General features: G+C 36.0%; 3 protein-coding genes across 10 annotated transcripts in view; 1 reads left to right on the forward strand and 2 right to left on the reverse strand.

Annotated features, from left to right (window-relative positions):
* Positions 1-2,574, forward strand: part of LOC127873077 (galactose mutarotase-like) — a 320,608-nt gene extending 318,034 nt beyond the window's left edge. For all 4 annotated transcript variants that reach the window (XM_052416675.1, XM_052416669.1, XM_052416674.1 and 1 more), the window contains 2 exons: positions 396-576; positions 2,109-2,574. In XM_052416675.1, the coding sequence (XP_052272635.1) occupies positions 396-576; positions 2,109-2,198 (271 nt within the window). In that variant the 3' untranslated portion in view covers positions 2,199-2,574. The remainder of the gene's footprint in view (positions 1-395; positions 577-2,108) is intronic.
* LOC127873084 (uncharacterized) overlaps positions 1-21,764 on the reverse strand; it is a 344,149-nt gene that overhangs the window by 232,631 nt on the left and 89,754 nt on the right. The gene's annotated exons all lie outside the window — the stretch shown is intronic.
* Positions 12,142-18,987, reverse strand: LOC127873079 (uncharacterized). 2 transcript variants are annotated; one of them, XM_052416680.1, is made up of 9 exons: positions 18,817-18,987; positions 16,854-16,898; positions 16,319-16,332; positions 15,477-15,887; positions 14,893-15,046; positions 14,247-14,459; positions 13,948-14,042; positions 13,530-13,655; positions 12,142-13,200 (listed from the first exon to the last, which is right to left on the reverse strand). In XM_052416680.1, the coding sequence occupies exons 3-9, from the start codon at positions 16,325-16,327 to the stop codon at positions 13,135-13,137; spliced, it is 1,074 nt and encodes a 357-aa protein (XP_052272640.1). In that variant the 5' UTR covers positions 16,328-16,332; positions 16,854-16,898; positions 18,817-18,987; the 3' UTR covers positions 12,142-13,134. The 2 variants fall into 2 exon arrangements, with proteins under 2 accessions (XP_052272640.1, XP_052272641.1); XM_052416681.1 differs by lacking the exon at positions 18,817-18,987 and adding an exon at positions 18,665-18,735.

A 21,764-nucleotide genomic window follows, 5' to 3' on the forward strand; every position in this document is an offset into this window, starting at 1 on the left:
CATGTAAGATTTATATGTGGTCACTATACCGAACCTGTTCAAGAGCATGTGAGTTTGATATGTGGGCACTATACCGAACTTGTTCAAGAGCATTTGAGTTTGATATGAGGGCGCTATACCGAACTGGCGAGTCTTCATTCTCGTACTCGCGCAGGTTTTCCAACACACAAAAATACCATATCAAGATTGCATGCATTTATGTAACATATCAAACAGCTTGATAATGCAGATACAAGTCAGTTCGTGAGTTGGATAAGTTAATTAAGAAAACGTGCTGAGAAAACTCAATGTCCTCAATGTATGCAGTCTATGAAGCGGACGGACTTTATAAACTTTGAAATACTCATGTTAGCGTTTATAGTTGTCAAGCCTTTTCAGATCTCGAGCGTTTTCAGGTTGTACCATCCGGGTTCCGGACGATGCCTTAACATGTACAGTACGGAGCCGGGGGTGCAAGTATACTCTGGGGGCCACATGCCTGATATCACGGGCAAGGGAGGCAACAAGTACCGGAAATTTGCATCGCTCTGTCTGGAATCGCAGCATTATCCGAACAGTCCACATCACATGGACGATGTCAGTTTGTTTATGATATCGTAGTACAGAATCATTCATCATTTGGATCGCGTTATTGGAAAACTGAACTTAATGCACGAGCGTAAAGAGTCGTCCCAGATTAGCAAATGCCGTCCGCAGACGACACTTTCCGCTTTTATGGAATTTTTCATCGAAAGTCTCTGCTTAGCGAAACTCCGCTTTATGCGTTAAAAGGCGTCCCTGACTAGCCTGTGCAGTTCATTAATGTCATTAATCTGGAATGACACTTGACCTACATGCATTAAACCCAGATTTTCTAGAACGAGGCTCATTTTTTATGGTTCGCGTTCGTGTTCAACTTAGTTATCTAGGATTTCCGGCAAATCTTTCTCTACAATTAATTGTTGATGCAAGAAAATATTATTTAAGAATGTATGTGTACCCAAGCATTTAATTATGTTTCACACGAATTTCTATTCACTCTAATGGTAAGAAGGATACTATTCTGGTTTCCCTTCTATTATTATGCATAACGTTTGACTTTTTTCATAAAATTTTATCAAGGACAGTTTCCGTTCTTAAATATTTCGAAATAAAATGATAAAATGTCGTTTATTTTCAAAGTTCTAAAGGGCAATTATTGTTTTTAAGTTAACTGTTTAAATTAGTAAAGGACCGTTCAAAATTGTCCTTTAATGCGAACGCCCGTGCGGACAGGTTGATTGGTGATCATCTGGGTTTATCCGCAGCTGGGTTAAGCTTACACTCAAGTGATTTTCGTTCATATTTACATGGCTTATAGGTTCATGTCAATATCATATCATTTTGAAGGTCAAAAGTCAATTCATGTACCAGCTAATTTACATTTGGCATACTTGTGTCTAGCATTACTGGATTTTCAAATTACGTGGTAAGAGTGCAACGCATGGTGAGATTTCGGGTCGAAAACCAGATCCCTAGGTCCAGGGCATTGTCACGGTTCAAGGTCAAAAAAGGAAATCAATCTCTTACACATTTACCGCGTGATAACCTTTTCCAGCATGTAATAATTATCAGTTTACTTTGGCAGAAGTGAAAGGAATTGTGAAGCAGTAACCGTGTCCTTGTAGGTCACTGTTAAAGGTCACAAGTAAAGATCAAACGTAAACAACTTGCATAAAGCATCACTTTGGTAACGCGGTTTGTCTACCAATAGTACAAACGGAATCTATTCTATGGTCCGTTGTCCAGTTTTTACCACAAAGACGGCTGCATCTTTATGTACGTGTGCATCTTTGTTACAAGCGCACTGGTGTTGTAAAGTGTATGTAGAGCATAATAAGCTCGTGCTGCACTACATGCAAAATTATTACTAGATGGCACTGAATAATTGAATGTAAAATGCCGGATAAATGCATTAAACTGCCAAATACTTGATGGACCGTATTATTTATACATTAAATAAAAAAAACTTAGCTAATCGTGCCACAAAGAGGATATGTGAATACGGAACGTTACTAATGCAGAATATTAAATGCAGAATGAAGTTATCATCACATTGAAAGGCTGGGAATGTTTTCTTATATTTTCAGCCCAATTTTCCGCCCGTGATACTGCGACCTGGGGAGACCTACACCAGCTCCACTTGCTACGAATTTAGTGTGGTAAAGACAGCTGAATAAAGCCCTGGTCCTACGACTACGAAAAATCTCAGTCTAAGCTGAAAACGTTTGACCCATGAAGAAGTTTTTTTCATTCATGGACTGTTTGGAGCTTGACACGTTTGATCAATGAGACGTCTGAGGTTGTTTGCAGCTGAAAACCGTTGATCAATGAGAAAACTAAAATGCCACAAGCTCTTTGACGTTTTGATTGTTTTCTTACTCACTTATAATTAAGTTAGACAATAGTTACTGTGTATCCTTCTTCTTTTAAATAGTTAATTTCAATCCTGATTGGTGAACAGGGCTTATGGATTTAAAAATATGTGCACCCTTTATATATTCGTCATATGATAATTTTAAAGAATAAATATGTTAAACACATATTTAATAGTAACAGGGCTTATGACTTTAAAAACATGTGCACCCTTTATATGTTTGTCACTTGATACATCTAAAGAATTAATATTTTAAACACATATTTAATAGTAATAATTTAATGAAAGCATGCAATAATAACAGTCATATTTTATGTTTATATTGAAACCAATTTATTACAAGAAATCCAATATGACAAGAATATTTTTTACAGATAGTGGTATAAAGAAATGTGTACATGTGTTTTTAGTCACACAACAAATAAACATTTCTGTTTAACTATGTGTCATAGAGTAAATTTACGAAATCCTTATTTCTTTACAATATCTCATCATACGAAATCAATATCTATCTATTTTAATATTAACCTGAATTCTTTTCAAACAGTTACTACAGTTCAGCTAACAACCTAACCAGTTTTATCACTAAGCCTATTACACGCATGATTGGTTCGCGGCGTTGGTCAAGTGGAAAGCGCAAGTAACCGCGCATTTGCCACTTGACCGCCAGAACATAAACACCTTATATATCTTTGATATATTGTTCTGCGTCATTATTACAGGTTAGTGATAAATCAATTTATAAACTTTAAACTTTGTATTGTTAATAATCTCTGTTTTAATTAAATGCAACGTAAGGTATTGATTGTATTTATTGTATTTATTGTATTTATTGTATTTATTGTATTTATTGTATGTATTGTATGTATTGTATTAACTGTATTTATTGTATTCATTGTATTACAATATTGCCATGTTGTCATAAATGCTATTACTGTTATTGTTGTAAAATAATGGTGATTAATGTAGGCATTTGCCACTTGACCGCCAGAACATAAACACCTTATATATCTTTGATATATTGTTCTGCGTCATTATTACAGCCCTTCACACGAACCCTTTACCCAAATTTGCCGAGAGCTACGTCGACAATGGCGCCCAACGTGGGGCAGTGAAGGCCGCTGTTACACACAGGCGACGACATCTTGTCGCCATTTACACAGCTTTGTAAACAAACCAGTTCACACATATGCCAGCTGGACGGAATCCTCGGGATACCCTAGCTTCATCGTATAACTACGTCATCACAGACAGACGCGTCTGATTGGATATTATATCCACACATGCACGGGAAACCGTGTTGTTGATAAACATTGTCACGTGTACACATCGTTAACCAGGGCCCAAACTGAACTTTCCACTCGCGAGTGTATTAAACCTTTTCATCAAAAGGATCCTTCGCAGCATCGTTGATCGCCGTTGGATGTGACAGTGACTTTGATGTGCTTCCAACTTAGCTGGAAGTGTGAACACTAACTGTTTCCGGTCGTGAGTTTTAACATTGTTTTATTGTTTTGTTTTATCATGTGTTAAGATATGTGGACGGATAATTGGATGAACTGGTAAGAATTTTGTTTATTTCATTTGCACTCAGCTTTAAAATAACTCCATTTTTGATTAAATTGTATTGGATTTAATTAAAAAAATTTAGTATATTAGCAAACAAAATTCTCACTAGCTCTATAAATGAAATATACATTTTAGTTTTATCAGGTATTGAATGTAATTACTTATATAAATTGCAAAACTCTGTTCAAACTGTGAAATTTAAATAGCTTGATATATAGATAGAGAGAGAGATAGATAAGTGTATTAGTCATTTTAAGTGTTATATATTTTTATGATATATAAATCTAGTATAATCACAACTAATAAAGTCGTGTTGCACGATAATAACCACTCATAAACTAATTATTAACCCCTGTCAAACTTCTAGTTCTTATTGGTCCGTGTTTTTATGTCTATTGATCACTGAATATTGAACACAACTATACTCAAGAAATCCTTGCAAGGTTACGCGCGATTTTAATCGGAAAGCGTTCGCAAGTAAATTGAAATACTGAGCAGTATTTCAAAAGCAAACAATCGGTGCGTGCGACATTTTAACAAAATGTAAACGTGCGATACCAATCGTCGTTCGTCCCGAGTATAGAGCGGATTATCGAGCGCGCTGCACACATGCATTTATTGATGGGTAGTTGTTATAGCATAGTCGGTGTAGTTTAGAATTAGAAGTATAGCGGTAATTAGTTAAATTCTAGTAGTAAGGAGGATTAGTCCTCGGGAAAGTGAAAGTCGTTTAGTTTTGTCACAAATTTGTCTTTCTAAAGAGGTTGAGTAGGCGAGATAATTATAGTTGTTTAATATCGGGACTGGTTAAAAGAACATCAATGGGTATTATAGGAGTAGGTCGCATGGAGTGATTGTGCATTTGAACGTCTTGCGGCAGTTGTTTCCCTTGACTCAATTGATTAATTGTGGTTATGCCCCTTACATATTATCCTATATAAATATTGTGTATTTAATTGAGCACAGAATTAAAATAAAGTGTTATATTGAAAGTGTTTGTTCATTGTGTGATTATTTATTTGCTTGTATATTATAATCATTTAATTATATTAGTTTTACCATTATAAATATTACAAATATTTGCTTTTTATACATATTTTGTATTGAGAATGGCACAGGCAATAAGTAAAAGAGAGTTACGCTGCATCAGGAGAGAGCGTATACGGGAAGAAATTTTGAAAGAGGAGCAAGAATTAAAGGAAAGGAGAATAAAAGAGAGGATTGAGAGAGAATTACGGAGTGAATTATCAGATGAACAGGACAGCATAGTTTCAAATATGAACACGATCGATGATTATTTACAAGAAGAGTCAATCAATGGCGTTGAACATATATTAATGAATGAAAAGTCAACAGATTGTTTTGAAACACAATTAAATGGTAACACGCCAGATTCTCTACGTTACTTGGATGAGCACATGAGAAAACTTGATGTAACATTGCGTGAATTGAAGTACGAAGACCGTAAACGTGAAGATAAAACTTATGTCTCAAGTGCAGACCACATTCACACAAGAATTAGGGACACTTCTTCAATTGTGGCGGATAGAAATTCAGGAATAGAAGAACGTCTTAGCAACAGAGTAGTCGACACAAGATTGAGTAGAAATGAGACAGGGAGTGCACATAAATATGAATTAAAAGAGGATATAAGGAGAGTACAAAATGAATATGCAGAAATAAGAAGCCAATCTGAGAAGTATGAAATAAAGAATTGTCAGTTGATGAAAAGTCGAGAAGATGAGGAAAGGAGCCACAGAATGCTTGTTTTAGAAAATGAATTTGAACGAAAACGTCAGGCTGAGAAAGAGTTACTACGAAACATAGAACAGCTTGAGTTACAGGAAAGGGCATTGCTTCAGCAGCGGAGTAGAAATGAACTACTGGATAGAGAAATAGCTGTAAGAAGAATGAAAGATGATGATATGAATAGAAGATTAGAGGTGTTGAAACAGAAAGAACGCGTTCTTAAAGATAAAGTACAACAGAAGAATGATAATTATATGATAAGGGAAGTGACAACAAATGATCAAATTAAGTTGAGTACAAGAATTCCAACATTGCCGAGCTTTGATGGCAAGAACTTTGAAGAGTGGAAGCTTGAAACTGTTTGTATGATGAGGACGGGACTGTATTCGGATTACGCAGTGTCACAAGCTATAAGGAACTCATTGAAAGGTGATACTCGTAGGATACTATTAACAATCAAACCATCTGAGTCAGCAGAGGAGCTTATCGCTAAAATGACTGAGAATTTTGGAGAAGTAAAGTCTGTTGAAAGAATAGTACAAGAATTTTACTCGGCAAAACAACATGAAACAGAATCATGCTCTGCATGGGGAATAAGACTAGAAGCTCTTTTTCAACAGGCAGTTAACAAAGGGGAAATAGAAGAACGTAAGAGAGATAACAAGTTGAAGGAAAGATTTTGGAGAGGATTGAACTCTGAACAACTGAAAGCAGCAACGAGAGTTTCATACGAATCGAGTGACAGTTTTGAAAAGTTAAAAAGAAAAACGAGACTAGAAGAGGAAGAAAATAATCAAGTAAATGCAACAGGAAAAACACTTGTTAATCAGCAATCAACGGATGATAGATTGAAAGTTCTGGATGAGATGCTAGAAAGGCTTAAAACCATTGAAGCTCAAATGAGTAATATGAAGAAGCATAATCTGGAAGGGAAGAGAGAATATGAATCATACGAAGCGACAAAGTCGAGTGACCAGGAAAGGAGACAGGATAGACACACCAATGGAGGGCGTTATTATAGAGGAGGCTACAGAAGAGGTAGATATCCAAATAGAGGACAGACTCGATATCATAACCAAGAATATGAATCAACAGCAGAAAACAAACATAGCCATTTAAACGAGAAATCGCTTTCACGGCAGGGCACGATGGAAGCGAAGCAGAATTAAAAAGCCCTACGAGAGTAGCAAGTAACCTTAGAGAAAGGCTGATAGGCGCTTCAAACGAAGGAGTATTAATCATTGAAGGCAAAGAGACGAAAGCTTTAATTGATACGGGATCAATGGTCACTACTTTGTCTGAAAGCTACTACAATACAATGGATCCAAAACCAGAACTTCTACCATTGACCGATTTTAAAATCCAGTTGACGGGAGCCAATGGAACGGCAATTATATACACAGGCTATATAGAAGTAGCTGTAAAATTACCGTGTTCATCGCGGCAGTCTCAAATGCTAGTTTTAATAGTAAAGGACACTGAATTTAATTCTAAAGTGCCAGCCATTGTTGGAACAAATCTGTTGCGAGAGTACAGGCAAGAATTTGAAATGCAGAGTGAGGAGTTTCCTAAGTCATGGAAAATAGCGTTTGATGCCATGCTATCACCAATAGTAGGTCAGGTAAAGGCTACGAAGACCGTCATTCTTCATCCATTGGAGACTAAGACCATCACTGGTTTTGTAAGGAAGTCAGATTTGATTGAAGCAGCTGTTACAGAAACCGGTGACCTGCCTACAGCTTTCAGCGTTTGTCCGAGAGTAGTGAGCCTAAAGAATCCAGGGAAAACAGCAAGAGTACCTGTGAGAGTTTGTAATTTATCGGCCAAGACAATCAGGATCGAAAGTAAAAGTGTTCTTTGTAACCTTGAAGAGGTGAATGTATTACGGTCCGTTCCGCTTTGCGAGAAAAGTGACGCTGAAAATGAAGAGGTGAACGTTTACAACATTCAAAACAACGAACCACATCGTGACTTCGGGGTTGATATTGAGGATTCAGAGTTAACAGAGGAGCAGAAAAGTAAAGTGTTTAACCTATTCAAGAAATGGGAAACAATTTTTCCAAAGTCGAAAATTGACATAGGACATACAGCCGAAGTTAAACATAAAATTGAGTTGACAGATGAAACTCCATTCAAGGAACCATACCGACGGGTACCACCTCATCTGTTCAACGAAGTAAAGGAACATCTTCAGGAAATGATCGAAATCGGCGCCATCAAAGAATCGAAAAGCCCCTGGTCTTCGAATATAGTTGTTGTGAGAAAGAAGGACGGATCCCTAAGATGCTGCATAGACTTTAGAAAATTAAACTCTAGAACTAAGAAAGATGCATATGCTATTCCAAAAGTTGAGGATACTCTACACATGCTTGCTGGCTCGAAATATTTTTCAAAGATTGATTTAAAATCTGGATATTGGCAAATTGAATTGGAAGACGATGATAAGGAGAAAACAGCGTTCCAAGTTCCAGGAGTTGGTTTCTTTCAATGTACCAGGATGCCTTTTGGACTCTGTAATGCCCCGGCAACGTTTCAGAGATTAATGGAACGTTGCATGGGTGATCTGAACCTGAAAGATTGCTTAATCTACCTAGACGATATCGTTGTTTTTTCTTCGGATATAGAATCCCATCTAGATCGACTTGATTCCGTGTTTTCTCGTCTTGCACAATACAATCTAAAAGTTAACCCTAAAAAGTGTGAATTTTTCAAGACCAAAACAACTTATCTGGGTCATGTGGTGTCAGCAGAAGGAATCCAGGCTGATCCACAAAAGGTTGAAGCCGTCCAAAACTGGCCTGTCCCTAAAAGTTTAAAAGATGTCAGAAAATTTCTAGGCTTTGCTGGCTACTACCGGCGGTTTATCAAAGGATTTTCAAATGTTGCCAGACCACTGAACGATTTGTTGCTGGGAACTTCAACTAAGAAGACAGTAAAGAAAACTCCCAAACCCAAGTTCAGATGGGAAGCCAGCCAACAAGACGCGTTTGATGCTTTGAAACAGAAACTGTCAAATCCACCAATCCTTGCGTATGCTGACTACACCTTGCCATTTATGTTGAACACTGACGCCAGTGGTACAGGACTCGGAGCTGTGCTGTATCAGAAGCAAGACGGAAAGGACCGAGTAGTGGCTTACGCCAGCAGAAGCCTTACCAAGGCCGAGCGGAATTATCCGGCTCACAAGCTCGAGTTCCTCGCTGTCAAGTGGGCCGTGTGTGAAAAATTCCACGACTACTTGTACGGCGGGAAATTCGAGGTTGTTACGGATAATAACCCTCTCACCTATGTGACGACATCAGCGAAGCTCGATGCAACGGGACAACGATGGATCGCGGCTCTGGCAGCTTACGACTTCAGCATTCGTTATCGGAAGGGGAAGAACAACAACGATGCGGATGGACTAAGTCGCATTTCACCATCGGTCATGGACGCCATATGTACATCTGCCGAGGTCAACATTCCGATTTACCAAACCTTGGTTTCGCCAGGAAATGAGCCACCTTTGAATGATCGAACTGAAGATATACCGGAAGATCTTCTTCAATCATATAGTCTTTCTAACAAGGACTGGATCAAGGCTCAATCGGATGATCCACAGCTGAAAGAACTTGTCTGTCACATTCTCAGTGGCAATAGACCTTCTTCGAAGGATAGTTGCAAACGTTATGCTAGAGAGTGGGACAAATTGGTTGTACAAAACGGTGTTCTATATCGCAGGGCGAAGGTCAATGATGTTCACCGAACACAGATTGTTGTGCCCGAACATCTCAGGGACGATATGTTTAGATGTCTCCATGATGACCTCGGACACCAGGGTAGGGATCGTACCACTAGCCTGATGAAGGAGCGATTTTACTGGCCTGGTTTAGATGCGTTTGTTGCCGAAAAGGTGAAACAATGTGGTCGCTGCACTCGTAGAAAACGCCACCCAGAGCGCGCTGAACTTCAGCCTATTGAGTCGACAGCACCGTTAGAGATCGTGTGCATTGATTATTTGTCGTTGGAGCGTTCAAAAGGCGGGTTTGAAAACGTTCTTGTCATTACTGATCATTTTAGCCGGTATGCACAGGCGTATCCAACACGCAATCAAACGGCTAAAACAACAGCTAAAGTATTGTTTGATCAGTTTATTGCTCACTATGGTTTTCCTGCTAGGTTGCATTCTGACCAAGGCGCAAATTTTACATCTGCTCTAATCAATGAATTGTGTCAGATTTCAGGTATGGACAAAAGTAGAACCACACCCTATCATCCAATGGGCAACGGCGAAACAGAGAGGTTCAACCAGACTCTACTAGGCATGTTAGGTACCTTGGAAGAGCATCAAAAGGCTGATTGGAAGTCATATATTCCAACATTGGTGCATGCCTATAATTCAACTCATCACAAAAGTACGGGGTTTTCTCCGCACTTTTTGATGTTTGGCAGGCATCCACGTTTGGCTATAGACGCATTTCTAGGGCTTCCTACAGAGGACATTGCCGACAAACAACATACGGAGTATGTTGCAAAGCTCCGAAAACGACTCAGCGAGTCTTATGATAGGGCGCGCCAGAATGCTAGGTCCTCGGGGCTGTTGAACAAGAAGCACTATGACAAATCAGCTAGATCTACTCGACTTCAACCTGGCGACATTGTCCTCGTGCGTAATGTTGCTCTCCGGGGAAAGCAGAAGTTGGCCGATCGCTGGGAACACCAGCCATACGTGATTGTAGCACAGCCCAACTCAGACACACCTGTTTATGAGGTTAAACGGGAAGGAGCAAGATTCACGAAGACTAAGAGGCTGCACCGGAATCTGTTACTCCCGTTTATGACAGTAACCGATGGGTTGTTAGAGCCATCAACACCGTGTCATAAAGAACAACAGGCGCCATCAACATTAGAAGCGTCCGGATCAGACACTGATGTCGAAGAAGGGAAGGTTGCCAGACCACAGCGGAAACGGAAGAAGCCGCTTTGGATGACGACAGGCGACTTTGTGGCATAACTTTTTACTGTGATGTTTAATGTGATTTTAAACATTATTGGGAGTTATGCACTTGCCATTATTGTTCTTATGACTGTTGTTATTTATGGATGCCAGTCAATCGTTTTATTACACGCTCTCAGCTGCGAATTACTCTATTTCTATATATAAGTTGTGTAATTATTACTTTAGAGCTGTATTCATCAAATTCATGTATAATGATTTTTAAATTGTACAGAGATATTCACAGTATTTACGCATATATAGTCAAACAAATATATGGGTGCTGCATGAGTAGGTGGTAATTGTTACTACTATTGTTTAGACTGTATTGGTAGCAATAATGCATGCCTTTGTAGTCGTTAGATTAGTCAAATAGTATACTTCTGATAGATGTTGCAGTTAAACTGTTATGCAGTCCGCAATGTCCAATGTTCGTGAGCGTTCGTGATATCTAGGATATTACCGCGAAACATATTTTCTTAACCGTGCATTCCGTAGCCGTATTGATGCACACAACGTTATGTTATTATTCATGTATAATTATTATTTAAAATAAATAAATAATATTTTAGCGTTGAAGTATTGAGGTATATGCGTTGCGTTTAAGTATAAGTCAGGAGACTTATTTTATGGGCAGGGGAAGTATGTCATAGAGTAAATTTACGAAATCCTTATTTCTTTACAATATCTCATCATACGAAATCAATATCTATCTATTTTAATATTAACCTGAATTCTTTTCAAACAGTTACTACAGTTCAGCTAACAACCTAACCAGTTTTATCACTAAGCCTATTACACGCATGATTGGTTCGCGGCGTTGGTCAAGTGGAAAGCGCAAGTAACCGCGCATTTGCCACTTGACCGCCAGAACATAAACACCTTATATATCTTTGATATATTGTTCTGCGTCATTATTACAGGTTAGTGATAAATCAATTTATAAACTTTAAACTTTGTATTGTTAATAATCTCTGTTTTAATTAAATGCAACGTAAGGTATTGATTGTATTTATTGTATTTATTGTATTTATTGTATTTATTGTATGTATTGTATGTATTGTATTAACTGTATTTATTGTATTCATTGTATTACAATATTGCCATGTTGTCATAAATGCTATTACTGTTATTGTTGTAAAATAATGGTGATTAATGTAGGCATTTGCCACTTGACCGCCAGAACATAAACACCTTATATATCTTTGATATATTGTTCTGCGTCATTATTACAGCCCTTCACACGAACCCTTTACACAAATTTGCCGAGAGCTACGTCGACATATGCTTGTGTTTTAATTTAACCATACAGTTATAATGATGTAGGTTATAGCAAAGCATTATTTTGTTCAATTAAATACCACTTAATCGTCACAAATGTTAGAAACTGTATGTACAGTACAGCATGAACAAATGCTGTTAAGACTGTAGGGTATAGTCATGTGACAAAATGTGATTGTTTACGTTTATTGCAAATACATTAAATATTCAAGCACATAAAGTATATGGAAACTTGCCATACACTCAATACAAATACAATTATGTGTTTATTATCATTGGGCAATAATTGGACAGTAATTACTTTTATGCATTTACATGAATAAACTTCAGATCTATCATTATGGACAAATGTTCAGAATAATGTAGTTTAGTTGAATAACTTCAACTTATAGGTAAACGTTATCTATTTGTTTTAAGATATTCCTTAATACTAAGATATATAAGATATTTACTTTAAATAAATTGATTATTAACACAACTTATTATATTGAAAAATAATCATTTGTTTTACAACACCAATTTTATTTAACGATTACAAATACAAGAAATGATCAAACAATAGCTAAACTATAAATGGAAATACTTGATAATCCCGTATCTGACAGTTCTAAAATGATTAGTGTTATTGGCAAGAATATAAGAAAACGATAGGGAAACGACCCGATTATGAGTGCTAACTAATGTTATGATGGTACGATTTTAATGTATCGGTGGGAATTTTAAAGCATTGGGAATGCTTTAAACAGTGAATGTTTGTAGATACTAGGTATGTTCTATGTATGACATAATTAAACTACACGTCACATACCACACATACAAATTTAACAAAAGCATAATTCATAAAATGGTCATAAAATAGAACACTATGTCAATATTCACGTCTCAACTTCAATGCGATGAACACATACCGGTACTCCGAAATACGAGTAGAAATATAAATATTGATTAGTAGGCCTGCTGACGAGATATATAAATTAGAACTGTATACAAACATTCAAACAATGTTGCCTTTAACATAAACTGCTTAGAAACATATACAATAATAATCTAAACAATAAGCGTATAACATTCAACACTTAACTTCTTAAGCGCTTTTAAAATAAGGCAATGATTCAAAACCTTACACGCATTTAGTATAAAACAAGTCTCTTATTTATCGAAGATATCAATATGCTATCCTTGGATTTATTCCGTGCCGAGAGAGAATAGTTTCCATTTCTTCCCACTTTGCCTACAATAAGGATATACACATTAATGCCGAACATGTGTTTGCAGCGCTAAATATAAATTGGAAATGTCCAATATAAAATAATCAAGATCCTTTCGCACACATTAATTTCCAAATTGGGCGACTATGATTCAAGTTCTGATCATCAATTTATATGATTGAAAACAAGTATTTAAATCTTAACATACTAGCCGCGTTCTGATAAAACTTGGCTTAATGCATGTGCGCAAAGTGTCATCTCTGATTAGCCTGCGCGGACTGTACAGGCTAATCTGAGGTGACACTTTAACGCACATACATTAAGCCCATTTTTCTCATAACGCGGCTTATACCTTCAAATGCGCAAGATGGCGCTGACTCATATCCGCTGCTTTGGTTGGGTTTCGCATAAAGGCGTTCTTCATGACAGAAAAAGAAGCCGAATTCACGTGCACATCTTTCAATGTAGTTTCAGCCTCCTGTGCATACAATGTTAGAGATTCAACGACACTATTTCGTTTTAGGGTTTGCATATTACAGCGAAAATTTATATCACGGAAAATCTGGGTTTTCGAAAAATTTGAGTCACAAAACGTAATTATTTTGCCTAGTAGTCCAAAAATTTAGAGCGTCCGAAAACTTGATTATGATAGTTGTTAGTTAACGAGCATGAAAAGAAAAGAAAACAACAAAGTTAACTTAATTGTTATTCTCGTCATTGTTTGATCTATTCTGTGCTAATAAAATACGCCACAAGGACAAATGCAATACCTGGAAAACATTCAGAACATTGTCAATCACAGTAACAAACTCGTACATCTGACCTATCATTCTTTGGAGGGTTCGTTCGTCTGATTCAATAGTCTCTGAAATGTTAGGATATTATTTTACGGGGGTGGGTTATTTTACGGGGCGGATTATTTTACGGGGATGGACTATTTTACGCGGGCGGAGTATCTTATTGTTGACTTAAATTGCTAAATTTACCTCGAACAATTTGAACACTACGGTTTTATTTCAAATGTTTTTTTGTAAAACAAATAACGTAGAATTATCTATACACCGCTTACCAATTTCTGTCTTCGTCGATCTTATATTCAATTTATTTTCTCTAATCTCGTTTTGCATTTCTATTTTCCTCGAGGAAAGGCCGGACGATTCATTACGTTTCTCCCACGCACTATTTCGAGCTCTCTGTGCACCATCTCGACAGTCCGCCGCATTGCTGAGGTTCACTCCGGCTAGAATTCCTCCAGTCGCAGTAAGTGACAAACTAAGACCAACTGTAAACACAAACTAAGACCAGCTGTAAACACAAACTAAGATCAGCTGTAAACACACACTAAGACCAGCCGTAAACACAAACTAAGACCAGTTGTAAACACAAACTAAGATCAGTTGTAAACACAAACTAAGACCAGCCGTAAACACAAACTAAGACCAGTTGTAAACACAAACTAAGACCAACTGTAAACACACACAAGAGTAAACTTATATTCTACTCATAAAAGTAGAATAACGACACAGACAATATTTTTTTCATGATATATCGGTATTCATGGATTAGTTTCTAACTAAAACATAAGCATTCATAAACATAACTACAACAAAACCGTTATGATATTTATATCTTTTTTGAATGACTTGATATTAAAAAACATTACAACACTATAATGCCATATACAACATGAAACATAAAAAATCGCAAGATTTTACATGTAACTGGTGCAAGAATAACACCCGCTACAGCCATGACAATTCCACCAATCCCCCAGCCAGTCTTTTCTTCTGCTTCTCGATCAATTTCTCGTGCTCTGCTTTCAAGCTTTCCAGCATTATCATCTAACTCGTTTATTTCGCCATCCAGTCTCTAAAAAAACACATGTCAGTATACTATTGACAATCATCTTAATATACCGGTGCACCATTTTCTTACTGACATACAACGCTACCTCTCCATACTATATGCTCTAAAAGGCTATACACAAATAACAAAACACAACTCTCATTTTACTTCAAATAAGTCTTTTGTAAGGTAATGAATATGTATTACATCGTTTAGCTACATGACATTTCTGCGTTGATAATGTTGACATAGTATTTAAGTCTTTTGTACGGTAATACAGATTTAATACATCGTTTAGCTACATAGCATTTCTACGGTTATAATTTTTATATATTAATTAAACTGGAAAAGATGCTAAGCTTAATTTGTGCCAATAATCATTACTAAATAAAAACCAAAGGCGAAATGCATGGTGACTAAAATAGGAGAAGGTATCGATAAAAACTAGACTTACCAAGATGTTCGATTCGAATTCACGTATTTCCCTCTCCATCCTCGAAACAGTGTACTCAAACTGTTGAAGATTGTTTTGCTTTTCTCTCACTCTCGCCCTGCATTTCTCGATATCTGAATGAACTTCACTTTGTGTAGACATTACATCATCCCGTATAGCTTTAAGTGCCGCGGTCATGTCAGATACTGACTTGGTCAGTTTTGGAACATTGACCTCTCCGGCATCATTTGCTTGAAAAAGCAATTCTTTTTGTATGAATACCTCTCGGTATTCGTAACGCATCATGCGGTCGAATGACTGAACGCATTTAGACCCTCTAATTACTAATTTATTGACATCATTTTTAATATCCGCATCTCCAGATAACTCTCGTGACATCGACTGAAGATTCCCAGGTATTTGATTCAGTTGCTGAATTAATTAAATGTAAGAATAACAGTAATGGGAATACAAATATATACATGGTGTCATAATTGTTTTGTTGTTTTATTAATTAATGAACGAATGTCAACGATGCAATGTACACATTTAGTTGTTAACAATTACTTCCACTAAGTTTTAAGAATTTAAAATGCACTATGTACAATTATTTTAAGAGATATATAAAATATTTAATGGTTTGGTCAAAATCATTCAAATGGTAAAAATTACAAAAGTTTTATATTTCGAATCTTCTGAAAAACTCCTTAAAAACGTCGAATATGTTCGATGGTACCTTAAGTGTGCATAATATCAAACGTGTGATGAATGTTTCTTTTTGTTTCAATCCTTGTATTTACCATCGAGAATAGAAACTTAACCTATCTCAAGAAACCAAAGGTCCACATTCCAGCAACACTTACCAGTGCCATTTCTTCTGCAAAAGAAAAAATAACAGACGTACAACAAATTACATCTTACAGAAATAAAATTTCTAGCCCTTGTCCACAAATACAGCCTGAAAATATAACATTGCAGGAATCGTTTCTTAATGTCGATGTTCAAAAACGCATTGAAATTTATCCAATAATAACGCTTTAGTAATAAATAATCGTTTTGTTAAAATCTAAAATATATTCCTACACGCTTGCCCCATGTGAACAGTGTATTGCTTTTGAACATCAGCATTATAACTTGAATAGCTGTAAGACGGCAAAGTTGCCCTTGAAAAAAACACATAATTTATCATGTTATTCTAGAGCATCATAGAGACAAGAAACATCGATGATACATGTATTTAGAATATACCCTGTTATCGTGTTAATCATTATTGCAATTATCAAACGATGAATTTGCTTCCGAATTATTTCAAACTTAATCTATAGAGATTGGATGAAAATGAAACCACGCAAGCATAACGCGCGCAAGTTGAGTTTATTCAAAATGATAATTCCTAACCTGTAGTGCTGGCTCGCTGCTGTTATGGTTTCTAAAAGACAATGTCTACAATAAAAAGGTCATAAAGTCAAAAGTGTAGTGATGGCGACCTTCAAAGCCTAGATTTCAGAATGGTATGTCATAAATACACTAAACTAGACTGTGTAGTGCCCTTGATGCAGGTTTTCTCAATAGTTTATTATATTTTTAATGTGGTATTATACATTTTCAATTAATGATTTAATGCAACCACAACATTTTGATATACTCAGCGAAATAAAGACGGTTTATATTCCTGTTAACAAGTGTCTGGTCATTAAACACAAGTGCGCACATTCCAATAATATACATGTAATATATATCATGAGCAAATGTACAATATCGTACATGTTGTGGAGTATTAACATTAGACATGACTTGGATGGCAGTGTCTTCTTGGATAAGGACTTTGTACAACCGTCGAAGTATGCTTATACTTGACATGTTCACATTATCAATATATTCACACATACAACAGATCTATAAATAAACATGTTTATATATTAATCTTTGCACATATCAGATTTTTCGAAGTACAAATAGGCCTATGTACCACTTAACATTATATTAAAACATATTCGTTGTTTCCACGAAGGTTATAAAAAAAGAAATAATGCATAAAACGTGACAATAGAGATGAACTTCGTTCAGACTGTTCAACCACTGTCAGAATGTTTAATAATCAAACAATAAAATAATACGAAAGAGAACATGTGTGTGTGACTCGGCAGTGGGCGAGACGGAAACACAATACCCCTGTTATCAACATTGATAAACAGCTACATTGTGTACACACCGGTCTTACTGACAATTTTTCAATGATCTCAATTATTTAAAGAAAAATTTCTATAAGCCATTAAGGCACTTATAAAAACAATTATAATTATATCTATTTAATTGGTTACATTTGTTAGAGGCTTCCCTAAAAACAACCATCAAAAAACTTCAAAGCTTTGTGCTTTTACTCATGTATCCATATTTTCCCACATGCATAATATTTCTGTTAATTTGCGCAGAACTGCCTTCAATACTTGCTGTCATCTGACCACTTTGACAGTTATAGTCAAGCCAACACGCACTTATTCCTTGTTTGCTCAATGCATTGATTTGGTCCATCATGATACTGTTTAAGGGTGTCAAAATTAAACAAACTGAACAAGTCAACTTGAAGTTGAACTTCTCTTTCAATGCAAATGGAGCCACTTGAAATATCAAACTTTTCCAACACCCAGTCGACAATATAGCCACGGCATCGTGTCTATTCAAAACATGCATCAGACACCCCTTCTGAAACTCTTTAAGTGGTTTTGAAAACGCTATTTAATTGCAAACTTTCGTCAATAAAGTATCCATGTTGTTATAACCGAAAGTGAAAGTACAGTTTAAAAAAATGAATAAAGAGCAACATTGTTGAAAACTAACGAAAATTTTAATTGATACTAACATTAGACCATAAGACTGAACAAAATAACACTTAAATTTTAAATCATAACAATAATGTTTACTATTAAAACAAATTCTTCATTCATCCGCGGACTTCTTTGTGTCGTAGTCATAAATGCCTGCAAATGGAGGTGTGTGATGTGTCTTAGTATAGAGGTGACAATAACGTAGTGACGTCACCATCTATGTATAGAATGAAACAGCTATGAGTTTTATATTGATTGTATCATTTTAACAATACAGTGGATTACCTAGACATTCACATTCACAAACAACGGTAGCAAGCAACGTTTAATGTATTGAGCTGTGCAAATTTAAATATCACGAATAAACATTATGAAGCGCCTTACTTTGAAATTGTATTTCATACCAACAAGAGGAAAGTAATCGTGTTTGTTTTTAGAAAATTACATTATGCTTTTTGTTTATGTTTATTCGTATATTAATAAATTAATATCCATAGATTGCACTACACAAAAGCACATTCAGATGTAAAATTTACCTTATTTCTGTAATATTATTCCAAAGCTCGTACGGCTGAGCATTATACTATAGCATCAGATAAACATTGAAACTGAAACTGTGTGCTTTTGAAATACTGGGAAATCCGGAAAAAAAACAGATTTTTGACGCAGTTTCATGACTAAGAGAGAGGTTATTTTCACTTTTCTTTTTCACTTTCGTTTTCATATTGTTCAACGTAATATAAAACAGCAAGGTATACAACTCCTTCATGGTTTCGGTTGAATATCTTCCGGATTACATTCCCTTTATATTCAGTCTTTATTCAGTGTTCGACACTAACTATTCTGAGTAAGGAGTCCTTTGGACTCCCTTTTTCTGAAATTTTTGAGTCCGACCATACTTCAGGAAGTCCAAAAATATGACACTTTTTATACCGTATTTTTTCGGTTTATGACACATCTTAACCATAAATTGTTAAATCCTCTTTCTCGTTTGGTTTCAGATCGAAGTCCAACGTGACTGCTGTTCAATCTTTGTTGTCATTTGTTATCTCAGATTGCAAAATTATTTTACGCATGCCAGTAATATTGAAGCTTATTATTGTAATTTAAAAAAATATAATTTTCAATCATGCATTTATATATGCTTGCTTGTTTAGCTTCGGGATTTGTTGTTACAGCCCATTGCTGTATACATGTTCCCTATAATAGTTAACATAATATAACAAGCAAACTAACCGCGACAAAGCCCCTGAAATTATTGATTGATAGTGACTTGTTTTTTTTACGCACAACTGATTCACAGTCGATCCCATCCTCAGTGCCTTGGGACCGTTAAACGCATTGTGTAAACAATTACTGGTAGGGTAACATTCAGCGCTTTTAGAAACAGGGACCTGGACACCATATTGCAACAAGCCTTGTCATATACCAAAATGATCGGCATACCTTGACGTTTTTCAGACCACCGGCATAAATTGGCGTAAATCGTGGCGAGCTGAGAAATCCAAGATGGCCGCCATTTCTTGTAATATTGGGTAATGATAAGAAGATGTTCATATTTTTTCACGTACATTTGATACAATTAAATTGCTTGTGAATATTATTCGTGTCTTGATATGGTATAACGGGTATTGTGATGAAGTTTATAGTGATTATAGACTGTTCAGCAAAAGCTAGTTTTACAATCGAAAATGTCATAGTAAAAAAACGACAAAGATTGGGTTGATTCACAGTTCGAGAGTTTTTCTTATTGCTACCGCAAGCATTGCGACAAGGAAAAAAGATTTTCAAAGTGTGCAGTAATGCATATAATTAAACAAGTACACCATAGGGCTGGGTCAATTTTAAACCAAGCGAGATGATTTTAACAAAGTTATTACAGGGCCAGTATACGATGATAAACAGCAAATAAATCCCTGCCCTAACGAGAGAAAACTTTTTAAATATGTAAGTATTATAATATTCATCATTTAGCGTGGCCGGTTCTTACCCGAGGGACGATATTTAAAAAAAAATGGTAGAGGACCACAATAAAATGCTAAAAACCAAACTTCTTGGCCTTGCGGTTTCAGAGAAGCCATGTTTTAAGTGTTTGCCCCATACATATAAAGCAAGTAACCCTCAAAGAGGGGCAAATTTTCACCCCAGGTTATTTAAAAAAAAAACTTTAAAAACTTCGGTCGAACAGAACGATTAACAAGAGTGACTTCTAAATAATCCCTCCCTTAACTACTTTCACCTTAAGTCGTATTTTGGAACGGATAGAATCACTTTCGTATTCAGTTGAAATATCAGGAGTACAATAGTTCTGATTGTTTCATGATGATTTAACAGAACATTTGACTTCTAGATTGTTCAAAGTTTCACCCGCATGAAGAAAACACGTCTAAGCCCACTGGTACTTTTATTTTTCAGTAGACCTGAACCCTTTTCAAACTCGGCTGATATACCATTTAAAAAGCGTTCGTAGCAAGTTTAATGATGATTTGGTAAACATGTTACTTCGAGAATGTTAAGAAATGTTTCATTTAATTTTACATGGTAACCAAGTTTGTTAATGCAGTTTTGTAATTTACCCAATTGTCATTTAGACCAATCTTCTTACAAAGTTTAATATAAATTGGAAATAGATATAATCTCTAGTGTTAACAATTTATATTTTGATACGGACCATGTAGGAACGTTTATTAAAAATGTGCAAAATGTAATCACAAAAGCTCACTGTTAGTAAGTTGTGCTCATTAGATCTTATAATGACTCTTGCTAGGTACATCTTTGTAAGATATGACAGAGCACTGTGAACAGGGTTTTTATTTAAAAAAATTTGTGAACAGATCGGGGTCCTTTGCGTTTCAAGTCGTTTCAATAAAACTGGTTAATGGGATTTCAATTTTTTGCTTACATAAACTATAGACAATCCCAGAAATCGATTACTTCCGAATTACCGCCCCTACCGCCGCCATCTTGGTACTGAAGAACAATGCCGGGACCTATATGTTTGTATAGCTTTCCTGAAAAATGAATCGAAGTGACGCGAATTTCTTAAATATATTTGAAGATTTAGATGGTTTCTGTTATCGATACAGAAATTATAGTACAGTTCGTATTTTTTAAATAAATAGTTGTATCAGGTCCATCTTAATTATTTAAGGGTCATAAAACCATAGCGAAGATCTACGACTCTGATAAAACTCAGCATGAATTTGGCCTTTATTGTCACTTTTAATCCACCATTGGGACATCGTCTCCCACTGAGGGAATGCTTACGTTCCTCAATCGCAGATGGTGTTTCTTATACCATTAATTAATTTTATTAAATTGACAATCCGTTATTACCGAAGAAAAACATCACTTCGTTCGTGTTTTAATAGTTCATTTTAAATCTTAACTGTATAGTGAACATTTAAGAAAGAAATTAATACGTTGACGGAATGTAGCGAACATATTGGGACTATTTAAGTTAACGTATGACTACATATGTGTC

The sequence above is a fragment of the Dreissena polymorpha genome, chromosome 3 (assembly GCF_020536995.1).
Source record: "Dreissena polymorpha isolate Duluth1 chromosome 3, UMN_Dpol_1.0, whole genome shotgun sequence".
Taxonomy (NCBI): domain Eukaryota; kingdom Metazoa; phylum Mollusca; class Bivalvia; order Myida; family Dreissenidae; genus Dreissena; species Dreissena polymorpha.

Excerpts from the sequence above, each read along its gene's own strand:
- LOC127873079 (XM_052416680.1), bottom strand. Across the intron at positions 15,047-15,476 it reads AATTCGAATCGAACATCTTG|AGACTGGATGGCGAAATAAA; the intron begins GTAAGTCTAGTT and ends GTGTTTTTTTAG. Across the intron at positions 13,201-13,529 it reads GCCATCTTGCGCATTTGAAG|GCAAAGTGGGAAGAAATGGA; the intron begins GTATAAGCCGCG and ends TCCTTATTGTAG.